This window comes from Sapajus apella, unplaced genomic scaffold, assembly GCF_009761245.1.
Source record: "Sapajus apella isolate SASKATOON/1434 unplaced genomic scaffold, GSC_monkey_1.0 scaffold143, whole genome shotgun sequence".
Taxonomy (NCBI): Eukaryota; Metazoa; Chordata; class Mammalia; order Primates; family Cebidae; genus Sapajus; species Sapajus apella.
In genome coordinates, this window is record NW_022437083.1 from 2,427,605 (window position 1) to 2,449,431 (window position 21,827).

Here is a 21,827-nt window from a genome sequence, read left to right on the forward strand (position 1 = left end):
CGGACTCCAGAGCAGCTGGGATTATAGGTGTGTGCCACCATGCCCGGCTAATTTTTGTATTTTTAGTAGAGATGGGGTTTCACTATGTTGGCCAGTCTGGTCTCTAACTCTTGGCCTCAGGTGATCTTCCCGCCTCGGCTTCCCAAGCTGAGATTACAGGCATGAATCGCCCCCGTGTGGCCCAAAGCCTTTTTAATTTTATTTTATTTTATTTATTCATTTTTTTTTTTTAAAGACAGGGTTTCACCATGTTGGTCAGGCTGTTCTTGAACTCCCGACTCAGGTGATCCACCTGCCTTGGCCTCCAAAGTGCTTGGATTATAGGCATGAGCCACCATGCCCAGCCATCTTTTTTTTTATTTAATTTTTTAAATTTTTTTAAATTTTTTTGAGACGAAGTCTCACTCTTGTCCCCCAGGCTGGGGGTGCAGTGGTGTGATCTCAGCTCACTGCAACCTCCACCTTCCGAGTTCAGCGATTCTCCTGCCTCAGCCTCCTGAGTAGCTGGGATTACAGGTGCCTGCTACCATGCCAGGCTAATTTTTGTATTTTTAGTAGAGGCAGGGTTTCACCATGTTGTCCAGGCTGGTCTCAAACTCCTGACCTCAGGTGATCCGCCTGCCTTGGCCTCCCAAAGTGCTGGGATTACAGGCGTGAGCCACCGTGCCTGGTCGGCTCAAAGACTTTTAAAATAAAAATCAAGGTTAAGATTTGGAGGTAAATTTCCTCAAGCAAAATGATGCAAGACAAGCTAAATATAAGCTATTGCATTTTTCTGGAAGGGTGACCTTAGCCTTATTTTAACTTAATCTTTTTAACAGTGCTCAAAACTCAGTGACCATAACTGGTACGAACAGTGAATTTGTTTACCTGGTGGAGAACCCTGGAGGTTATGTGGCATATAGTCAGAACGCAACAGTTACTGTAAGTAAGGCAAACAGTTCATGAGGTTGAATAAATCAAAAGCTCATCTTTTCTGTTCTTAAGAGTTATAAATGTACTTGTAAAATGTAAATGATCCTGTATTTTGGTTTTCAACCCTCTAGTGACACAGCCAGCATGCAAAGTCTCCTCTCTAATCACCTCCCTTATCCTGCTTTATTTTTTTCTTTGTAGTACTGGTAGCACCTGACATTGTGCCTTTGTCTCCATTAGAATGTGAGCCGTATGGAGAACCGTGGGTTAGTTCTATTTACTGCCACGTTGCAGAGCTTTGGAGAATGGCCGACATGCATAGTAGTGTTTGCTAAATGAATGCATATCTTCTTTGTGGGGACAGATCTAAATGTCCATCTTGGCCGGGGCCTAGTTGTAGCTGGATTCTTAGCTCAGTCTTTTTTTATTTGTTTTGAGATAGAGTGTCACTCTGTCGCCCAAGCTAGAGTGCAGTGGCATGAGCTTGGCTCACTGCAGTTTCCACCTCCCAGGCTCAAGTGAGCCTGAGTAGCTGGGACATCCAGCTAATTTTTTTCTTTTTGGTAGAGATGGGGTTTTGCCATGCTGGCCAGGCTGGTCTTGAACTGAAACTCCTGGCCTCAAGCATTGCACCCACCTCGGCCCCCCAAGGTGCTGGGATTACAGGAGTAAGCTGCTGCGCCCAGCCCTTGATCTTTTTAAATTTAGGCAAATACAGTCAAACTAATGCAGAAATAGAGAACAACTAGATGAAATAATTTTCAGCTTAAAGTCACATTTGTGGCTGTGTGCGGCAGCTCATGTCGGTGATCCCAGCACTTTGGGAGGCTGAGGCTGGCAGATCACCTGAGGTCAGAGGTTAGAGACAAGCCTGGCCAACATGGTGAAACCCCGTCTCTACTAAAAACGCAAAAATTAGCCAGTTGTGGTGGTGGGTGCCTATAATCCCAGCTACTCAGGAGGCTGAGGCAGGAGAATCACTTGAACCCCGGGGGGTGGAGGTTGCAGTGAGCTGAGATTGTGCTGTTGCACTCCAGCCTGGGCGACAAGAGCAAAACTCCATCTCAAAACAACAACAACAACAAAACACATTTGTAAGTCAGGGGCATGTCTAGTGGATACCTTTAGAGGCAGGTGAAGTGCTATGGTGATTCCTTGCTTTTCTGAATACTTGTGCCTTATCACTTTGCCTGGCTGCATACAAGCCAGGAGATGGGTAGATTGTTCTGTTAAAGAACATTGAAGATATTTGTTCAACTTCAAGCTCTCTTTTCAGGTGCTTGGTTGTTAGTGTCAGGTGATAGCTGTTCATCTGAACTCTTATTAGCTTTGGAACATAATGACATGTCTAAAGTTGGTGTATGCAAGTCACATTATTGTAATAGATGATGTTTAACAATTTTGGGACAGATTTATTATCAGACCTTTCAGTTAAAGCCTATTTATAGGATGTCCTCAAGGTTAAGATTGTTGGGGTTGCAGACCCATGACCAGCCTACATATGCCGGTTTAATCTAAAATGCTCTTTAGATTAAAGGCAGCACGAGATAAAGGCATAAAAGACATAGGAGAGGCCGAGCGCAGTGGCTCAAGCCTGTAATCCCAGCACTTTGGGAGGCCGAGGCGGGTGGATCACGAGGTCAAGAGATCGAGACCATCCTGGTCAACATAGTGAAACCCCGTCTCTACTAAAACTACAAAAAATCAGCTGGGCATGGTGGTGCGTGCCTGTAATCCCAGCTACTCAGGAGGCTGAGGCAGGAGAAATGCCTGAACTCAGGAGGCGGAGGTTGCGGTGAGCCGAGATCGCGCCATTGCACTCCAGCCTGGGCAACAAGAGTGAAACTCCGTCTCAAAAAAAAAAAAAAAAAAAAGACATAGGAGGCCAAAAATCTTAATTTTATTCCTGTAGCTCTGACCTAAAAGTTGTAAAGTTTTTTAGAACACATAGCTTTTTAGGCCTTGTGGCCCCTTTTATCTTTTACTTGGGTTGCCTGTCTTGGGTTTGGTCTATACGATTCTCTGTCTCAAGATTTTAGCAGTGTTCTGATACCATAATGCTCATTAAATCTAATGTCTTTGTTCTAGGGTAAACTGGTCCATGCTAATTTTGGTACTGAAAAAGATTTTGAGGATTTAGACTCTCCTGTGAATGGATCTATAGTGATTATTAGAGCAGGAAAAATCACCTTTGCAGAAAAGGTGAGTATGAGTTATTATAACATTAAATACAGTACTTTGGTATCTTATTCTTCAGTTAAGTGATATTTCTTACTAATATTCTTGCATTCTGAAAACCAGCAGTTTTAAACTCTCAGACCAGATAGTACAATTTATTAAAGTGCTCAACAAATCAAGTAAGTTCCACTTATCTAATGAGAAATGCTTAAGTGAAAGTGATTTGTGTAACTCAGTGCTATGCATATATAGAATTCAGTTAAAAGCATGTTTTATAGGCCGGGCGCAGTGGCTCACGCCTGTAATCCTAGCACTTTGGGAGGCCAAGGTGGGTGGATTACCTGAGGTCAGGAGTTCAAGACCAGCCTGGCCATCATGGTGAAACCCCATCTTTTAAATAAATAAATAAATTATTTTTAAAAAATGTTTTATAAAAAGGAAAATTAGGGGCTTGGTGTGGTGGCTCATGCCTGTATTCTCAGCACTTTGGGAGGCCAAGGCAGGCAGATCACAAGGTCAGGAGATCAAGACAGTCCTGGCTAACACAGTGAAACCTCATCTCTACTAAAAATATAAAAAATTAGCTAGGCATGGTCGTGGGTGCCTGTAGTCCCAGCTACTCAGGAGGCTGAGGCAGGAAAATCTCGCTTGAACCTGGGAGGCGGAGGTTGCATTGAGCTGAGATTGTGCCACTGCACTCCTGCCTGGGCAACCGAGAGAGACTGTGTCTCAAAAAAAAAGTTTGCTGGGCATGGTCACTCACGCCTGTAATCCCAGCACTTTGGGAGGCCAAGTTGGGTGGGTCACCTGAGGTCAGGACTTCAAGACCAACATGATGAAACCCTGTTGCTACTGAAACTATAAAAAATTATCCTGGCATGGTGGCAGGCTTGAACTCGACTCCTTGGTTCAAGTGATTCTACTGCCTCAGCCTTCCGAGTAGCTGGGATTACAGGTGCCTGCCACCATGCCTGGCTAATTTTTGTATTTTCAGTAGACACCAGGTTTCGTCATGTTGGCCTGGCTGGTCTTGAACGACTGACCTCAGGTGATCTGCCTGCCTCAGCCTCCCAAAATGGTGGGGTTACAGGCGTGAGCCACTGCTCCCGGTCTTGGTTATTTTTCTTATTTTCCAAACTGGTGAGTTTTTCAGGGAACCATTAACAAATCCACAGATAAACAATTCGAAATATTTGGAAGTATTAAAAGTTTAGTCCTCTGTAACCATTTGTCCATTAGCATAGTGTCCAGGTTGTGTTCTCATTTCGTATGATCTTCATTTTCTGAGCTTTGTATATTTTCTTTTAGGTTGCAAATGCTGAAAGTTCAAATGCAATTGGTGTCTTGATATACATGGACAAGACTAAATTTCCCATTGTTAATGCAGACGTTTCATTCTTTGGACATGTGAGTTATTTCTTGAGAAAATCAGCTTTTGAGTTCTTCGAATTGTTACGGGATTCCTATATTAGCAGGAATAGCACTGTGTCTTTTTTTTTGTTTTGTTTTTGTTTTTGTTTTTGTTTTTGAGACGGAGTTTCGCTCTTGTTACCCAGGCTGGAGTGCAATGGCGCGATCTCGGCTCACCGCAACCTCCGCCTCCTGGATTCAGGCAATTCTCCTGACTCAGCCTCCTGAGTAGCTGGGATTACAGGCACGCGCCACCATGCCCAGCTAATTTTTTGTATTTTTGGTAGAGACGGGGTTTCACCATGTTGACCAGGATGGTCTCGTTCTCTTGACCTCGTGATCCACCCACCTCGGCCTCCCAAAGTGCTGGGATTACAGGCTTGAGCCACCGCGCCTGGCCCCACTGTGTCTTTCTTAATGCTCTTTTTCTGGGAGGGTGTTAGCAGTAAGCAAGAAGATAGATTACATTGACTTTGAGGCAGCTTTATTTGTTGCTAAAAGTATTTTATCAATGGTGCCTTGAATTGAGAATTTCCATGTGCCATGAAAACAAGTCACATTGTAGGACCACTCCGATTTTTGAGGCTTCAGGTTGGTAAACTAAGCTTCGGCTGCAGCCTTATACCAAATCTGAATCTTACAGAGAGCTTTTTGAGGATGTATGTGATGGAGTGAATTGCCCTTTTGTTTTACTAGGCTCATCTGGGAACAGGCGACCCCTACACACCTGGGTTCCCTTCTTTCAATCACACTCAGTTTCCACCGTCTCGGTCCTCAGGATTGCCTAATATACCTGTCCAAACAATCTCCAGAGCTGCTGCAGAAAGGCTGTTTGAGTAAGTTTTTATTTGAAAGCTGTCTTGCAGGGTGAGGTTTTATGATTAGGGATGAACCGTATGTTGATTAAAATGTTAAAAATGATTATAATTTTCCACATTTGGGAATTTGGATGATGGTTTGCTGTTACCTTGGTAGAGATAAAAATGAATTTTTCTCTATAAAGAGACCTTAATAATGGACTTTGGATTTATAAACCCAGGAGTCCTTGTCCAGCTTACGCAGTGAATCCCTTGTGCAAGGTCCCTGCCACAGCTCTGCTCGGGTACTTCCGTGGTGAAGCACTATGCCGATGGCAGCCTAGTTGTTACGGGAGAAAATCTGTTAGAATTCTTATTGGGATAAAATCTTATTCCCTGAAACATCCATTTGTTCTGCATTTTTATTTTAAGCAATACAGGATGATTCCAGTTTCCTTGGCTATTGATTGAAAAGCCTCGCATCTCATGATGGTTTCCAGATGCTTTGTGATCAGGACTTGTTCTTCTGGATATCCTCCCTATAGTATTAGGATCCCTCTTTAAAAGCAGAAGCCAGTTTGATTAGAATACATTCCATTAATTTTGATTTTGATGTGGACATGTTTCTCATTTCCTGTCATAGGATGGAGATCTATTTTCAGACCTTTATGCAAACATTTATCTCATGTGACATAAGCTCTCTGGCCCTATTTCTTTAACTTAATTGGATAGTTAAAATATATTCTACTTAATACAGCCTCAAATGAAGAACATCTGTATATAAGGAGTATGTGAACACTATGACTATTGATACTGCTAAGGGTCACTTATCATAGGTGATTTTTGTTGACTCATCCTGCTCACCACCTACAAGTCTTCACCAACCTGTGAAGCCAGCCTCCCATCTTACCCTTATATAGTAGGGTAGTAATAGTGTTTCACCTTACATTTATATAAGTCAGTCCCCTTAGAGGCAGCTATTATTTGGGTAACACAGAGGAATTAGATTGGGGAAGCACAGGATTTTTTTTTTTTTTTTTTTTTTTGAGTCTCACTCTGTCGCCCAGGCTGGAGTGCTATGGCGTGATCCTGGCCCACTATAGCCTCTGCCTCCTGGGCTCAAGGAATTCTGCCTCAGCCTCCCAATGTGCTGGGATTACAGGCATGAGCCACCACACCCAGCTGAGGAATATTTTTTATAACTGAGATAAGAATGTCTTCTATCCTTGTTAGTGGAGACAGTTGGGAAACACAAAAATGTATTGATGTTCTTTTATATATTAAAAGAGCTTGATTTTTGAGTCCATCTTGGTATGTGTTTCAAATATAAACTATATAGCTAAGCCTCTGGCAGAAAGGCAGACATCAGATGAGGATAGTTACAGAAGTTTTTAAAAATATTGCTTGAACTAGAAAGTACTTCATGGTTTCCAGTTGCCTCCCTCCAGATCAAAGTAAGACACAAATGGTTCACCACTAGAGAGTAAGTTTTGTTTACATGTCCTCTTAACCTGGAACTTCCCTGGACAGAGGTAAACCTTGGGCAAGGAACAAAAGCTCAGAACTTATGCCTGCTTTCTGATTCCAGAAATATGGAAGGAGACTGTCCTTCTGACTGGAAAACCGACTCTTCATGCAGGATGGTAACCTCACAAAACAAGAGCGTGAAGCTCTCTGTGAGCAATGTGATGAAACAGATAAAAATTCTTAACATCTTTGGAGTTATTAAAGGCTTTGTAGAACCAGGTAAAAACCCCCTTTTATTTGTTTTCTTTGCTGTTCTGAAGCTGTGGCTAGAGAAGGAGGGAGTGTAGGAAAGCTGGCTTGGCTTGGTTTTATGAAGTACTCAATCTTATCTGTCCTAAAGTGAATTGTTTATGTGTTAGTTGTTTTTTTGAGATGGAGGTTCGCTCTTGTTGCCCAGGCTGGAGTGCAGTGGCGCGATCTTGGCTCACCACAATCTCGCCTCCTGGGTTCAAGTGACTCTCCTGCCTCAGCCTCCTGAGTAGCTGGGATTACAGGCACACAACACTACGCCTGTGTAATTTTGTATTTTTAGTAGAGATGGGGTTTCTTCGTGTTGGTCAGGCTGGTCTGGAATTGCCAGCCTCAGGAGATCTGCCTGCCTTGGCCTCCCAAAGGGCTGGGATTACAGGCGTGAGCCACCGTGCCCAGCCTATTTGTCAGTTTTATCGGGAGGTAATAAGGCCCTACAAAATTCTTGTTAAAAATTGACTATCATGACTAGAAAATCTATTCTAAGTTACTGACTAGAACATTGATAAGCAAATTTCTTACGGAGGCAGATAATAAACATTTTTCGGGCTGCACAGTGTCTACTTTAGCTGTTCAGCTCTGTAGTTGGGGCAAGAAAACAGGCATAGACTATACGAATAAACAGGCACGCAGGCTGTCGTTTGCCAGTCCCTGGAGTTGACTTTTCAAATGCGGTCAAACAGGCAACACTTACCAAGGAATAAGTCCTTGGACTTGAGTAGGCAGTAAATTTACTTGGTAGTGTAGGAAAAAGGTAGCACTACTAGTAAGGTAAGAAAATGAGTATTCTCATTGAACTTTTAATTCCCAGAGTCCTGAGTCAGATTTGAAGTAAGCTCTTCTATCCTGAATACATGTACTGCACTTTGACCTTTCTACTGATATAAATTATCTGTCTTCCTCTTTTTTTTTTTTTAAGATCGCTATGTTGTAGTTGGGGCCCAGAGAGACTCCTGGGGCCCCGGAGCTGCAAAGTCCAGTGTCGGAACAGCTCTCCTATTGAAACTTGCCCAGATGTTCTCAGATATGGTCTTAAAAGGTAGAGTACAGATTTTGATTCCTTTGAGTATTGGTGCACTACATACAGTTCCAGGTGTTACACTATGCTTCGCTCACTTTGCCTGTATTCCTGTGGCTCTCATGCTAGACTCTAGTCCTTAGATGGAAGGCAGATTGTCTTTTGTTGTAGCTGCCTTTTCCTTTGAAACAGCTTTTCATAAAGTGTCTTAACTATGCCAGAAATCATGAGTTTCTTTGAGACAGTGGAGTTATTGAGTCCTAGTGCTTAGTTTGATGTATCCAGAATGATAAGGTGAATCATAGTCCCTAAGCAATTTGAAAGCAGTAGCATACCTCTATACTAATGTGCTAAGACCTAACAACTATTGAAATTTTGTACTGTTTATTCATTTATTTTTTGAGACGGAGTCTCACTCTGTCACCCAGGCTGGAGCGTAGTGGTGCAGTCTCAGCTCACTGCAACCTCTGCCTCCCAGCTTCAAGTGATTCTCCTGCCTCAGCCTCCTGAGTAGCTGGGTTTACAGGCACATGCCATCATGCCCAGCTACTTTTCATATTCTTAGTAGAGATGGCGTTGTGCCATGTTGGCTAGACTGGTCTCCTGACCTCAAGTGATCCACCCACTTCAGCCTCCCAAAGTGCTGCGAGTGAGCCACCGTGCCCCAACTCTTCTGTTTGTTTATTTTTGAGCCTTTCTGTCCTACTTGCCACTCTTGTACACTCCTGCCAACCCCACACATGCAAAATCACATCACATTCTTGAGTCTTTGGGTCATAGGGAAAATTGCAGTGCTGAACTTTAATACAAAGTACGTTAACGGAGAAAAATACACACTGAGAGAAGTGGGTGGGATAGAGGGCAGTGATACACATAACCCCAGAAGGTGCTGTCACTAACGTAGTTGCTCTGCAAACTCCTCTTGTAACTTAAATTCGTGAATTTTTATTTTATTTTGGAATTATTTCTTATGCAAACTGTTAAGATGTGCATCATCATGCTCACACTGCTTTCAGTTATCTCTGGGTCTAAAAGCTCAGGAACTCAATGAAATTGTAAAAGGGTGACTACTGGTCCCTACTATGTACTTGAAAAATCTTATTTGCAGATCTCCTATCTTGCTCTTTGTAGATTATGTTAAAAAAAAGTATTCCTATTCTTTTATTCTTTCATCTAGGGTTTCAAAAAAGATATTATTAGTATTTTTTTCTATTTTGGCTCAGGAAAAAAGACTTTGGAATTAGAGCTTTCTTGGAATTAGAGCTCCTGATTCATCGTTAGTGGGATACCTTTCACCTTACCTGTGTATAACCTTTCCCCAAGATAAAGCTAACTTTGTTCTCTTTCAGATGGGTTTCGGCCCAGCAGAAGCATTGTATTTGCCAGCTGGAGTGCTGGAGACTTTGGATCGGTTGGTGCCACTGAATGGCTAGAGGTATTCTTTATCATCCATTCCTATACTGGGCACCTGAACTTGTGGATTTAAGCTGTGCTCCAGAAATGATGTTCTTATACGTTTGATGTTACCATTTTTGCCTTTGCATTTAGTCTCAGTAGAGTCTAGATTTGAAAATGAATCCCTAATGTTGCTGTATGTGATAAACAGATTTATGCTCATTAGTGCTTTCCCTTCTCTCCTAGGGATACCTTTCGTCCTTGCATTTAAAGGCTTTCACTTACATTAATCTGGATAAGGCTGTTCTTGGTAAGCATCCCTTTCATTAGATGCTTATGAATTCAGGCAAACTACTTCTAAGTGGAAGAAAGCTTTTTTGTTTGTTTGTTTTTTGAGACAGGGTCTCACTCTGTTGCCCAGCTGGAGTGCAGTGGCACAGTCATGGCTCACTGCAGCCTCGACCTCCTGGGCTCAGGTGATCCTCCCACTTCAGCTACTTGGCTAATTTTTTGTGGAGATGAGGTTTTACCATGTTGCCCAGGCCGGTCTCAAACTCCTGAGTTAAAGTATTCTGCTCACCTTAGCTGCCCAAAATGCTGTGATTACAGGCATGAGCCATTGCCCCTAGCCTATATCTTTGCTTTCTTTTAAATAGTCAAGTTACACAATAAGCACAGATAGCCTTGTATGGAGCAGCGGGTGGTTCTCAATATGGTCCCCAGATCAGTGGCGTCAGGATCACCTGGGAACTGTGACGTATGCAAATGTTCAGGTCCAGCCCAGACCTCTGAGCTAGACATGGGAGTGTGGGTCCAAAAACTAGGCTTTTTTGGCCGGGCATGATGGTGCATGCGTATAATCCCAGCACTTTGGGAGGTCCAGGTGGGCAGATCACCTGAAGTTGGGAGTTTGAGACCAGCCTGGCCAACAAGGTGAAAACCCCATCTCTGCTAAAAATATAAAAATTAGCCAGGTGTGGTGGTTCATGCCCATTATTCCAGCTACTCGGGAGGCTGAGGCAGGAGAATCACTTGAACCAGAGAGGTGGAGGTTGCAGTGAGCCAAGATCGTGCCATTGCACTCTAGCCTGGGCGACAAGAGGGAAACTCCGTCTCAAAAACAAAAAAAAACTGGGCTCTTTTTTTTGTTGCACCCTTGGGGGGAAAAGAAGCACTATTTTCTTAAGGGCAAAGTATCCTGAAGCAAAAAAAACCCAAACAAAAAACTTTTAACAAACATTCCAGGTGATTCTGATGTACTAAGTTTAGAACCATAAGTGTGGGCTATATTTAGGTGAGAAGAAACTAAACTATACCATATAGAATGGTACTTAGAGAGTAATTCACAGCCTGTTACGTTGTGGCATCACTGATAGAAATACTGAATAATCAAACTTCTAGAAGAGTTTGAATGTTATTTAAAGTGCAGATGTACATGCAGCTGGAGTGGGGTAAGAAAGAAAGTGCAGGTGTACACGCAGCAGGAGTGGAGTAAGAAAGTGCAGGTGTACACGCAACAGGAATGGGGTGAGAAAGTGCAGGTGTACACGCAACAGGAATGGGTGAGAAAGTGCAGGTGTACACGCAACAGGAGTGGGTGAGAAAGTGCAGGCATACACGCAACAGGAATGGGGTGAGAAAGAAAGTGCAGGTGTACACGCAACAGGAATGGGTGAGAAAGAAAGTGCAGGTGTACACGCAACAGGAATGGGTGAGAAAGTGCAGGTGTACACCAACAGGAATGGAGTAAGAAAGAAAGTGCAGGTGTACACGCAACAGGAATGGGTGAGAAAGAAAGTGCAGGTGTACACACAACAGGAATGGGTGAGAAAGTGCAGGTGTACACGCAACAGGAATGGGTGAGAAAGTGCAGGTGTACACCAACAGGAATGGGGTAAGAAAGAAAGTGCAGGTGTACATGCTACAGGAGTGGGGTGAGAAAGAAAGTGCAGATGTATCTGATGAACTGAGAGTAGTGAAATGTCTACATGGGAGAAAAGGAAGGAGTTACAATTAAACGAGGAGCCATTTCCTAGTTATTTCCCTGTTGCGTGTTTGCAGCGGAATGTACTATAGCCCAGCTCTAACCTGGGTGAACCAAAAAGTTAAACATGAAGTTGCCTAGTGGGGGAGGCTGCACATGTGTGGGCGAGCAGAATTGTGGGAACTCAGGGTACCTTTCTCTTAATTTTGATGTTAAACCTAAAACCACTCTGATACTCTTAAAAAAGATCACGAGGATTAAAGTATGCAAACTCAAGGAGTAAGAGCCTCACTGAAGTCGTTAGTGTAGTTGTTAAAGATCTTGATACCAAAATTGCTTTCATCTACTTGATTAGTGGGAGAGTTGTTGCCTAGGGCCGCTGGTCTAGATCACTGTTTTGTTCGTCAGGTACTTTTAGTTGCAGAAGTAGCAGTGTGAAAATTACTGGAGTGGAGAACAGGCAAAGATAAAATAATTTCTTCACAGGTACCAGCAACTTCAAGGTTTCTGCCAGCCCGTTGCTGTATTCGCTTATTGAGAAAACAATGCAAGAGGTGAGTGTATACCTAATGCAAAAATGTATTACTTCATTTTTTGCTGAATCGACCTGAGATGAAACACTGATATATAATATCAGTGTTTATTGTAATAATAAACACTGATTATGCAATAATCAGGAACATATCCGTAACAAAACATATCAGTAACAAAATATTTATCGAATAAACAATTACGTAGTTTTGATGAGTGAGCAGCATATGAAAGAAAATACTTGCCTGATGGGATTAGAGGCTGTATCTTGAAGTGAATAAGTTAGAAGCAGGTCAGATAGCAGACATTGGCCCTGATCCCATGGGATACTAGGGATTGTAGGATCTCAAGCAAGGCAGTAGTGAATTTGCCAGTTCGGTTGGTGATGCAAGACGTACTAGAAGGAAGAAACCAGAAACAAGGTAGGCATATGATGAAGCCTAGAGAGGGCTTTTAAAATTGTGGGTAAGCCACCAGGGTTTTTTTTTTTTAAAAGAGACAGAGTCTTCTTATGTTGCCCAGAGACAAGGTCTTGCTATGTTGTTGCAAACTTCTGGGCTCAAGTGATCTTCCCACTTCAGCCTCCCAAAGTATTGGGATTGCAGGCGTGAACTACCCCACATGGCCTAGGCCCACATTTATGTATGTGTGTATGTATTTTGAGACAAAGTCTCTCTCTCTTGCCCAGGCTGGAGTGCCCTGGCAGTCTCTAGCCTCAGCAATTCTCTACCTCAGCCTCCCTAGTAGCTGGGATTACAGGTGCCCACCACCACACACAGCTAATTTTTTGTATTTTTTAGTAGAGATGGGGTTTTACCATATTGGCCAGGCTGGTCTTGAACTCCTGACCCTCATGATCCACCCGCCTCCCAAAGTGTTGGTATTACAGGCATGAGCCGCCATGCCCTACTGGCCCGCTTTTAAAATGTTAATTAAGGAGAAGACATTTTTTCCTCACCATAACTAAAGGAACTGACAACACGAGCCTAGTTAATAATAACTTAAAGTTGAGATTGTACTGTCATAAATTCTTTTTAAGAAGATATAATGTTTTATATTTATAAATGTTTATAGAGTAACATGTTAGTGACTAGCCGGAGTAAACAAGTTCCAAAATGTTAGTTTTAATGATAATTTCTTATCTTACAGGTGAAACATCCAGTTACTGGTCTGTCTCTATATCAGGACAGCAACTGGGCCAGCAAAGTGTAAGTTGAGAAAAGTGAATGAACAAGCTATTAGAAAGGCAGAGATTCTACCCCCTATGTTAGGTAGAATCTAAATCTGTCCTTGCAGTGAGCTTACTGATACCTAACGATATTCAACTGAAGTATGTATTTTGGATGGGGGGGATTTGCATGATAGAACAGTGTGTTCTTTAGCAAACTTTCTAAAGACGCATTCTTTCTCCTTACAGTGAGAAACTCACTTTTGACAATGCTGCTTTTCCTTTCCTTGCATATTCTGGAATCCCAGCAGTTTCTTTCTGTTTTTGCGAGGTACGTCTGAAGAACTTAAAGCATTACATCTGTTAATTTAAATAACAAATGGAGAGAGGCTCTTGAAAAGGACATGATCTTTATTTGGGAACAGGACATTGCAGTGGGAATGCATGTGCTATATAGTAAACTGTGTTCATATTCAGAGATGTGGAAGAAAACAGGGTTTTAAAGGACCAGTGATGAGGATTACATAATTGTTTTGGGGTAATTATTCTGGGCTACCAAGATCAGTAACAAGGGTGACGCCAGTCCAAGGTTGACAGGCAGTTAGCTGCTAGGCAGATCGTCCCAAAATAACTTTTTTGGTGCAAGGCTGCAGTGGCTTTTTGCAGTGGGTGCAAGGTTGCCGTTTTTGTAAAAAGGAAAAAACCCCGTAGTCCCTGTTATCGGACATACAAGGGTGAGACCCTTCTCTTCAGGGTTGCGCATTTGTTAAGACTTGTGACTTCATTTTGACAACTTTCATGTATCTTAGTTGTTGGGTTTTTCTTTCTTGAGAATGATGTCTTGCTCTGTCACCCAGGCTGGGGTGCAGTGGCCTGGTCATGGCTCACTGCAGCCTTAAGCAGCCCTCCCTCTTCAGCCTGTTCTGATTACAGGCAAGAGCTGCTTAACTACACCTGGCCATGGATCTTCTTGTATCAGTTTTGAGACCAAGTTTACTGGAGTGCTTAAAATGTTTCAAGAAGTTATACACATGTAATTATTGCGTGTTTTTTCATGATCAGTTTTCACATAGACTTGTTCATCTCAGTTAGCTTAATTAGCATTTATTGCTAAGACTTCTTCAATTAAGTATGAGTTTAATAGAGAGGCTTAGCTGGGTACAGTGGCTCAATCCTATAATCCCAGCATTTGGGAGGCTGAGATGGGTGGATCACTTGAGGTCAGGAGTTCAAGACCAGTTTGGTCAACATGGTGAAACCCCATCTCTACTAAATACAGAAAAAAATTAGCCAGGCATGGTGGCGCACACCTGTAATCCCAGCTGTTTGGGAGGCTGAGATGGGAGAATTGCTTGAACCTGGGGGGCAGAGGTTGCAGTGAGCCAAGCGACAGCGAGACTCCATCCCAAAAATACCCAAGAATAATGAGGCTGAGTTTTTTTTTTTTTTTTTTTGAGACAGAGTCTTGCTCTGTTGCCCAGGCTGGAGTGCAGGGGTGCAGTCTCTGCTGGGACTACAGATGTGAGCCACCATGCCCAGCCAGAGGCTGAACCTCTTGAGTGACTGAGCAGTGGTGCCTACTGGACAGTCCAGCTGAGTAGTATTTTCATCAGGCTGGGCACAGTCGCTCACACCTGTGATTCCAGCACATTGGGTGGCTGAGGTGGGCGGGTTGCTTGAGGCCCGGAAGGAGTGAGACCAGCCTGGGTAACATGCTGAGACCGTAAGGCCGGGTGCAGTGGCTCATGCCTGTAACCCTAACACTTTGGGAGGCGGAGGTGGGTGGATCACCTGAGGCCAGGAGCTTGAGACCAGCCTGGCCATTATGGTGAAACCCCATCTTTAAAAAAAAAAAAAAAATTTTTTTTTTTTTTTTTTTTTTTTTTATTAAGCTGGCCCACTGGCATGCACCGTAGTCCCAGCTCCTTGGGAGGCTGAGGCAGGAGGGTCATTTGAGCCAGGAGCCCAAGGCTGCAGTGAGCCATGATTGCACCACTGTACTCCAGCCTGGGTGACATAGTGAGACCTTGTCTCAAGGTACATTCATGTGTGTTGTTCTATTTTTCCATTGGTAAAGGCCTAAACTTCCCAGAGAGGAAAACATACAGCTTTAAGGAATTTGGCTAGAAATGTGTTTAGGACGTATGATATGATGAAAGATGAATTCTGTAGAACCTGGAAGAAAGTCACTCCAGGAGTAGATTAGGTTCAGAGAAGTAGCAAGAATGTACTTAAAGCATCAGGTAATGAGGTAAAATTGGGATGGGAATATGTCAGAAGCACGGGAAGAGCTGCAGTAACCGTCACCCCCATGGTGGAGCTAGAATGTGAGGCTTTTGCTCCTGTAACTCACGTGAATACCATAGCCTTGCTTTTTCTTTCAGGACACAGATTACCCGTATTTGGGTACCACCATGGATACCTATAAGGAACTGATCGAGAAAATTCCTCAGCTGAACAAAGTGGCACGAGCAGCTGCAGAAGTAGCTGGTCAGTTCATGATTAAACTAACCCATGATGTTGAATTAAACCTGGATTATGAGAGGTATAACAGCCAACTGCTTTCGTTTCTGAGGAATCTGAACCAATACAGAGCAGACATAAAGGTGAGCACTGATTCCAGTTATGTTTTTATCTCTGATGTCAAGTATTTTGAAGTGTGATGTGTTCCTGTGTGTTCCTGGTGGAAGGATGATTGTAGCCAAGGTACATTTTAAAGTGAATTGAGGTATAATTTTATGTAGAATTTGTAATTTGTTTGAGAGAAGTTGAGAGGCTGTGGATTAGAGAGCTTGGATAGAGCTCACCAAGTATTTCAGAATCCAGAGCAGTGTTAGGTTTTCTGTCACTCATGTCTTCCAGACAGCCCATAAATAGGACACAGATACGATGATCTCAGCTGGGGGCTGGGCTGTGTGCCTTGCGGACACCCTATGGATGGAAAGGGCACAGCTGGTAGGATTCTGTCTCGTATTGATCCTGTGCATCTAGAATTCAAGTATCCCATTAAATGAAACTGATAAGCAGGGTGAGGTGGTGCATGTCCACAGCCCCAGCTACTTCTGCTGGGGCAGGAGGACTGCTGAGCCCAGCCCAGGCAGCATAGCCAAATCTCATCTCTAAGTAAATTATAATTCTAATATTAAGTACCTTCCAGGTGGTTTTATGGTACTTGGAGTTGATTTTTAATAGCTCTCTTAATTGAAGTAAACCACTGATAACCGAATCTTATGTCTTTCTTGAAACTAATTGAAACTGTTCTTGTAACTGTTGAAAATGGAACTTACCAAATGGAAATAACTAGATCCTGAAGTACATTGAACCAAAATGTTTTCCCCCTTAAGAAAGTTTTCCCCAGTAAGGGGAATTGAACTGGAAACAATATAGTATATAGGATTATAATTATGTTGAATTTCTGAATGAGAACGGTTTTCCTACATGGCTCAAATCTGAGTGTGCTGTCATAGTCTGTAGAGCCTGGAACCCCTGCTCAAGGTGCTTTCTGAGTCTTGAGCTTGTCTTACCTGCGAGCCCCTTTTATCAGAATCTTGCTCAACACACATTAAATTAGAAAGGCATACAAAATAATGCCCTTAGAAATAAAATGTCTCATGGTGAATTTCATGTCTGTTTCAGGAAATGGGCCTGAGTTTGCAGTGGCTGTATTCTGCTCGCGGGGACTTTTTCCGCGCTACTTCCAGACTCACCACAGATTTCAAGAACTCTGAGAAAACAGACAGATTTGTCATGAAGGAACTCAACGATCGTATCATGAAAGTAAGAACCTCTCGGGAAAGGGAGAACTAAAGTATGTGTAAAATTTTAATTGATAAATCTTGCATTTTTGCAAAGTGGACAAACTCTAGGAGTCTAGAATTCCTTTGTTTTTTTCCACTCAGCTCAGCCTCCTTTAGAATTTTCACCTTAGAATATCAGCGTCAGCCTGGCTCTCAGCATTGTTTTTTCCTTACTCTGCTGTAGAAAGTCTGGTCAGCACGATGCAGTGGCTGGTGCCTGTAATCTCAGCACTTTGGGAGGCCACAGTGGGCGGATCACCTGAGGTCATGGATTCAAGACCAGCCTGACCAACATGGCGAAAATTTATCTCTACTAAAAATACAAAATAGCCGGGCATGGTGGCACACGCCTGTAATCCCAGCTACTCGGGAGGCTGGGGAGGAGAATCGCTTGAACCCAGGAGGTAGAGCTTGCGGTGAGCCAAGATTTAGCCATTGCACTCCAGCCTGGGCAACAAGAGCAAAACTCTGTCCCAAGGGAAAAAAAAAAAAAAAAGTCTGATCAGCATTCTTAAATTTGGGAAATTGTCAGTCATAAAAGAATTGTGAAGTGGAAAAAAAAATGTAGGAAATTGTACATTTGAAGTGAAAGAACAGTTGTTTTACTACAAAAGTCATAGCACTGTGTAAATCACCTTATGTTTTGTTTTCACAGGTGGAATATTACTTCCTCTCACCCTATGTGTCTCCAAGAGAGTCTCCTTTCCGGCATATCTTCTGGGGCTCTGGCTCTCACACGCTGTCAGCTTTACTAGAGAACCTGAAACTGCGTAAAACAAATAACCGTGCATTTAATGAAACGCTGTTCAGAAACCAGTTGGCTCTTGCTACTTGGACTATTCAGGGAGCTGCAAATGCCCTCTCTGGTGACATTTGGGACATTGACAATGAGTTTTAAATATAATACCCATAAGTTATGTCAAAACAGCAGGGCAGTCTGATTTCTACACTTGTGCTAAATTTTCAGTAGGGCTACAAAACCTGATGTGAAAATTCCATCCAATCATCTTGGTACTACTAGATGTCTTTAGGCAGCAGCTGTTAATACGGGGTAGATACATGCACTTCAAGTTAAAGTGAATAACTACATAAAAAGTGTTCATGATGGAATATTCTATCTCTATAATTTTAAGTGCTTGGTAATGGTAACTTCTTCTTTCTTGTTATTAATGAAAATGTCAGAAACCAGTGATGTGAACTATTGCTCTAAATCCTAAGGGCTGGTCTCTGCTGAAGGTTGTAAGTGGTAACTTACTTAGAGCAATCCTCTAACTTCATTTGATGCTAGACAGATACCAGGCTGTAAGGCCTAAGCCTTTCCATAAGGAATTTAGCTGGTTTCCTCATTCCTGAAAGAAACCGTTAACTTTCAGAGGAGATGGGATTTATTTTCTTGCCATTGAGTCTGAAATGGAGGCCCTTCTGCTGGGGAAAATGAGGTTCAGCTGTTGATGGCAGGAACAAGGCCTTAACATGTTAACCTAGTGTCATTTATGAGAACAGGGGAGCAGAAGCCAAAGACTTAGTATTTTCTTTTCATCTGTCCCTTCCCCCCAAGCCTCCATTTAGTTCTTTGTTATTTTTGTTTCTTCCAAAGTACATTGAAAGAGAACCAGTTTCAGGTGTTTAATTTCAGACTCAGTTTGTCAGACTTTGAAGAATACACTGCCACATTTTGGCCAGAGTGTTTCTTACAGGAAAGCTTTCTGTCCTTTTGGCACTGAAATATTTATTGTTTATTTATCAGTGACAGAGTTCACTATAAATAGTGTTTTTTAATAGAATATAATTATCGGAAGCAGTGCCTTCCATAATTATGACAGTTATACTGTCGGTTTTTTTTAAATAAAAGCAGCATCTGCTAATAAAACCCAACAGATACTGGAAGTTTTGCATTTATGGTCAACACTTAGGGGTTTTAGAAAACAGCCGCAAGCCAAATGTAATTGAATAAAGTTGAAGCTAAGATCTAGAGATGAATTAAATTTAATTAGGGGTTGCTGAGAAGTGAGCACTGACCAGATAAAAATGATAGTTTTCCTAAATGCAATGACTTGTGACCAAGTTTTAAATAAATGTCACTTAAAGGCTGTGGTAGTACTCCAAAATTTTATAGCTCCGTTTATCCAAGGTATAACTCTGATTCCCATGTTGCAAAATTTCCAGTACCTTTGTCGCAATCCTAACACATTATCGGAAGCAGTGTCTTCCATAATGTATGAAGAACAAGGTAGCTTTTGCCTACCACAGTGTCTCTATCGGAGGCAGTGACCTCCATATGTTACACTAAGGGTGTACGTAATTATCGGGAACAGCGTTTCCCATAATTTTCTTCATGCAATGACATCTTCAAAGCTTGAAGATCGTTAGTATCTAACATGTATTCCCAACTCCTGTAATTCCCTATCTTTTACTTTTAGTTGCAGAAACATTTTGTGGTCATTCAGCATTTGGTGGGTAAATTGAACCACTGTAAAATGAAATTACGTTAAAATTTGAAATTTCATGTGGGTTTTTGTTACCTTTGTGGTTTCTCCAGGTCTTCTGCTTAACGGAATAGTAGCATGCATTTATAATGTTTGCTATTTACAAGTAGATTTAACTTTATCACCTTATTTGCATGTTAATCTCCTATAAACTTAGTTCAGGCAAGTTTTAATCCAGAATTGACCTTTGGACTTAAAGCGGGGGGACTTTGTGTAGGAGGTTTAGGGGGAGTGGGGAGTGAAAGGTGTGTGGAGGAAGAGTCCCCAAAAGACCTTTGATCATATCTACCTACCCACTAGTATATGGTGGTTATAAATTAAATGTAGGTATGAATAAGTCTGGAGTTACGTGAGTAAAGACTTTATTTTCTAGTGAACCATCATTATAACTGTGATAATCAGCTGTTTGTCATGGAGTCTGAAACTGCCTCCTAGGAAGACATTCATGGGGTCTCTAAGGTTGTAAAACTTAGTGTCACTTACCTAGGCTACAGTAGGTAACAGGATTTACAGCCTCGCCGGAATGTTTCACTACTCAGTCTCTAATCTTCATTGTTTTATCCTGGACCGATCTTTAGTGTAGCTAAGTGAAGAAGTCATAGCTGAAATCCCTTGTTTGGGTGTTATGCATACATACTTTAGTGAAAGTGTGTGACATGTTCATATTGTAACACAATATGAAAAAGGGGCATACATTTTGCAGCGGTAAATCTCTTCAGAAAACCCTTTTCTGTAGTTAGGGTTGAGCTACTTCCTATCAAGCCAGTATGTGGTAACAAGCTTAACAGTCCTGAATGAAATATGTATCAGACTAGGGACAAGCTGCTGGTGGTCTTCAGATTTCTTAAAGAGATCATGTGGATTTTGAAGGTAAAGGATACAATGAGTGAGTTCTGTCATGATTCACTATTCTAGAACTTGCATGAACTTTACTGTGTTAGCTCTTTGAATATTCTTGAAATTGTACGCTTTCTTTGTAAACAAATGATATGTCCTTATAATTGTATATAAGCTGGTATGCGCAACCATGTGGAGATTCCTTATCTGATTTAATAAAACACTTGACCGCTGAGTTGTCATTTTTTAAATAAACTTTTTAACAGGAGCAGTTTTAGGCTCATAGCAAAGTTAAACAGGATTCTCACATATCCGCTGTTTCTGCCATTTAGACATCCTCCGTGACTGCCAACACCTTGCCCCAGAGTGGCATATTTGTTGCAATGAGCAAACCCACATGGGCACATCATTGGCACCGAAGTCTACTGCTTACGTGAGAGTTTGTTCTAAGGTCCTGGCAGTCATAGTGATGACAGGTGTGCCATACCATTCTAGTATCATTCAGGATAGTCCGTGTGAATCTTGTGCTCTGCACGTTCTTTATCTGCCTCTTCTGTAGGCCCTAGCAACCACAGATCTTACCGTATCCAGCATGTCACCTTTTTCAGAACGGCGGATAGTTGGAATCACCATAGAGCCTTTTCAGATTGGCGTCTCACTAAGCAGCACTTGTTTCCTCCATGTCTTCGTGACTCGATAGCTCATTTGTTTTTAGCACAGAGCAATATTCCGTTGTCTGCAGGAATTAACATATTAACATAGCTCAGCTACGTACTAATTAATCTTGTTGCTTCCAAGTTTTGGCAGTTATGAATAAAACTTTTTTTTTTTTTTTTTTTGAAACGGAGTTTCGCTCTTGTTACCCAGGCTGGAGTGCAATGGCGCGATCTCGGCTCACCGCAACCTCCGCCTCCTGGGTTCAGGCAATTCTCCTGCCTCAGCCTCCTGAGTCGCTGGGATTACAGGCATGCGCCACCATGCCCAGCTAATTTTTTGTATTTTTAGTAGAGATGGGGTTTCACCATGTTGACCAGGATGGTCTCGATCTCTTGACCTCGTGATCCACCCGCCTGGGCCTCCCAAAGTGCTGGGATTACAGGCTTGAGCCACCGCACCCGGCCTCTACCAGACTTTTAAAGAAAACCTAATACAAATCCTTCAAAAACTCTTCCAAAAAATAAAAGAGGAAATGATTTTAATACAGCAATCTTGTATCCTGTGACCTTGACAAATTCACTGATTCCTTCTAGGAGGTTTTTTGTAAATTTCTTGGGCCATTATACAGAAGCAATCATGAACTTTGCAAATAAAGATAATTGTACTTCTTTTTCTTTTTTTTTTTTTTTGGTTAATTTTACTTTAAGTTCTGGGCTACACGTGCAGAATGTGCAGGTTTGTTACATAGGTGTACATGTGCCGTGGTGGTTTGCTGCACGTACCAACCCGTCATCTAGGTTTGAAGCCCCGCATGCATTAGGTATTTGTCCTAATGCTCTCCCTCCCCTTGGCCCCCAGCCCCAGACAGGCCCGGTGTG

The 21,827-nt window shown here is 42.3% G+C and overlaps 1 protein-coding gene across 4 annotated transcripts in view; it reads left to right on the top strand.

Moving 5' to 3' along the window:
- Positions 1-20,527, top strand: part of TFRC (transferrin receptor) — a 31,963-nt gene extending 11,436 nt beyond the window's left edge. For 3 of the 4 annotated variants that reach the window (XM_032264280.1, XM_032264277.1, XM_032264278.1), the window contains exons 6-19: positions 822-924; positions 3,004-3,117; positions 4,402-4,500; positions 5,200-5,339; positions 6,889-7,046; positions 7,996-8,115; positions 9,444-9,529; positions 9,736-9,799; positions 11,960-12,027; positions 13,154-13,212; positions 13,422-13,503; positions 15,557-15,778; positions 16,809-16,949; positions 17,625-20,527. In XM_032264280.1, coding sequence (XP_032120171.1) covers positions 822-924; positions 3,004-3,117; positions 4,402-4,500; positions 5,200-5,339; positions 6,889-7,046; positions 7,996-8,115; positions 9,444-9,529; positions 9,736-9,799; positions 11,960-12,027; positions 13,154-13,212; positions 13,422-13,503; positions 15,557-15,778; positions 16,809-16,949; positions 17,625-17,867 — 1,699 coding nt within the window. In that variant the 3' untranslated portion in view covers positions 17,868-20,527. The remainder of the gene's footprint in view (positions 1-821; positions 925-3,003; positions 3,118-4,401; positions 4,501-5,199; positions 5,340-6,888; positions 7,047-7,995; positions 8,116-9,443; positions 9,530-9,735; positions 9,800-11,959; positions 12,028-13,153; positions 13,213-13,421; positions 13,504-15,556; positions 15,779-16,808; positions 16,950-17,624) is intronic. The other variant, XM_032264279.1, reaches the window with a different exon arrangement.
- Positions 20,528-21,827: the final 1,300 nt, after the last annotated feature.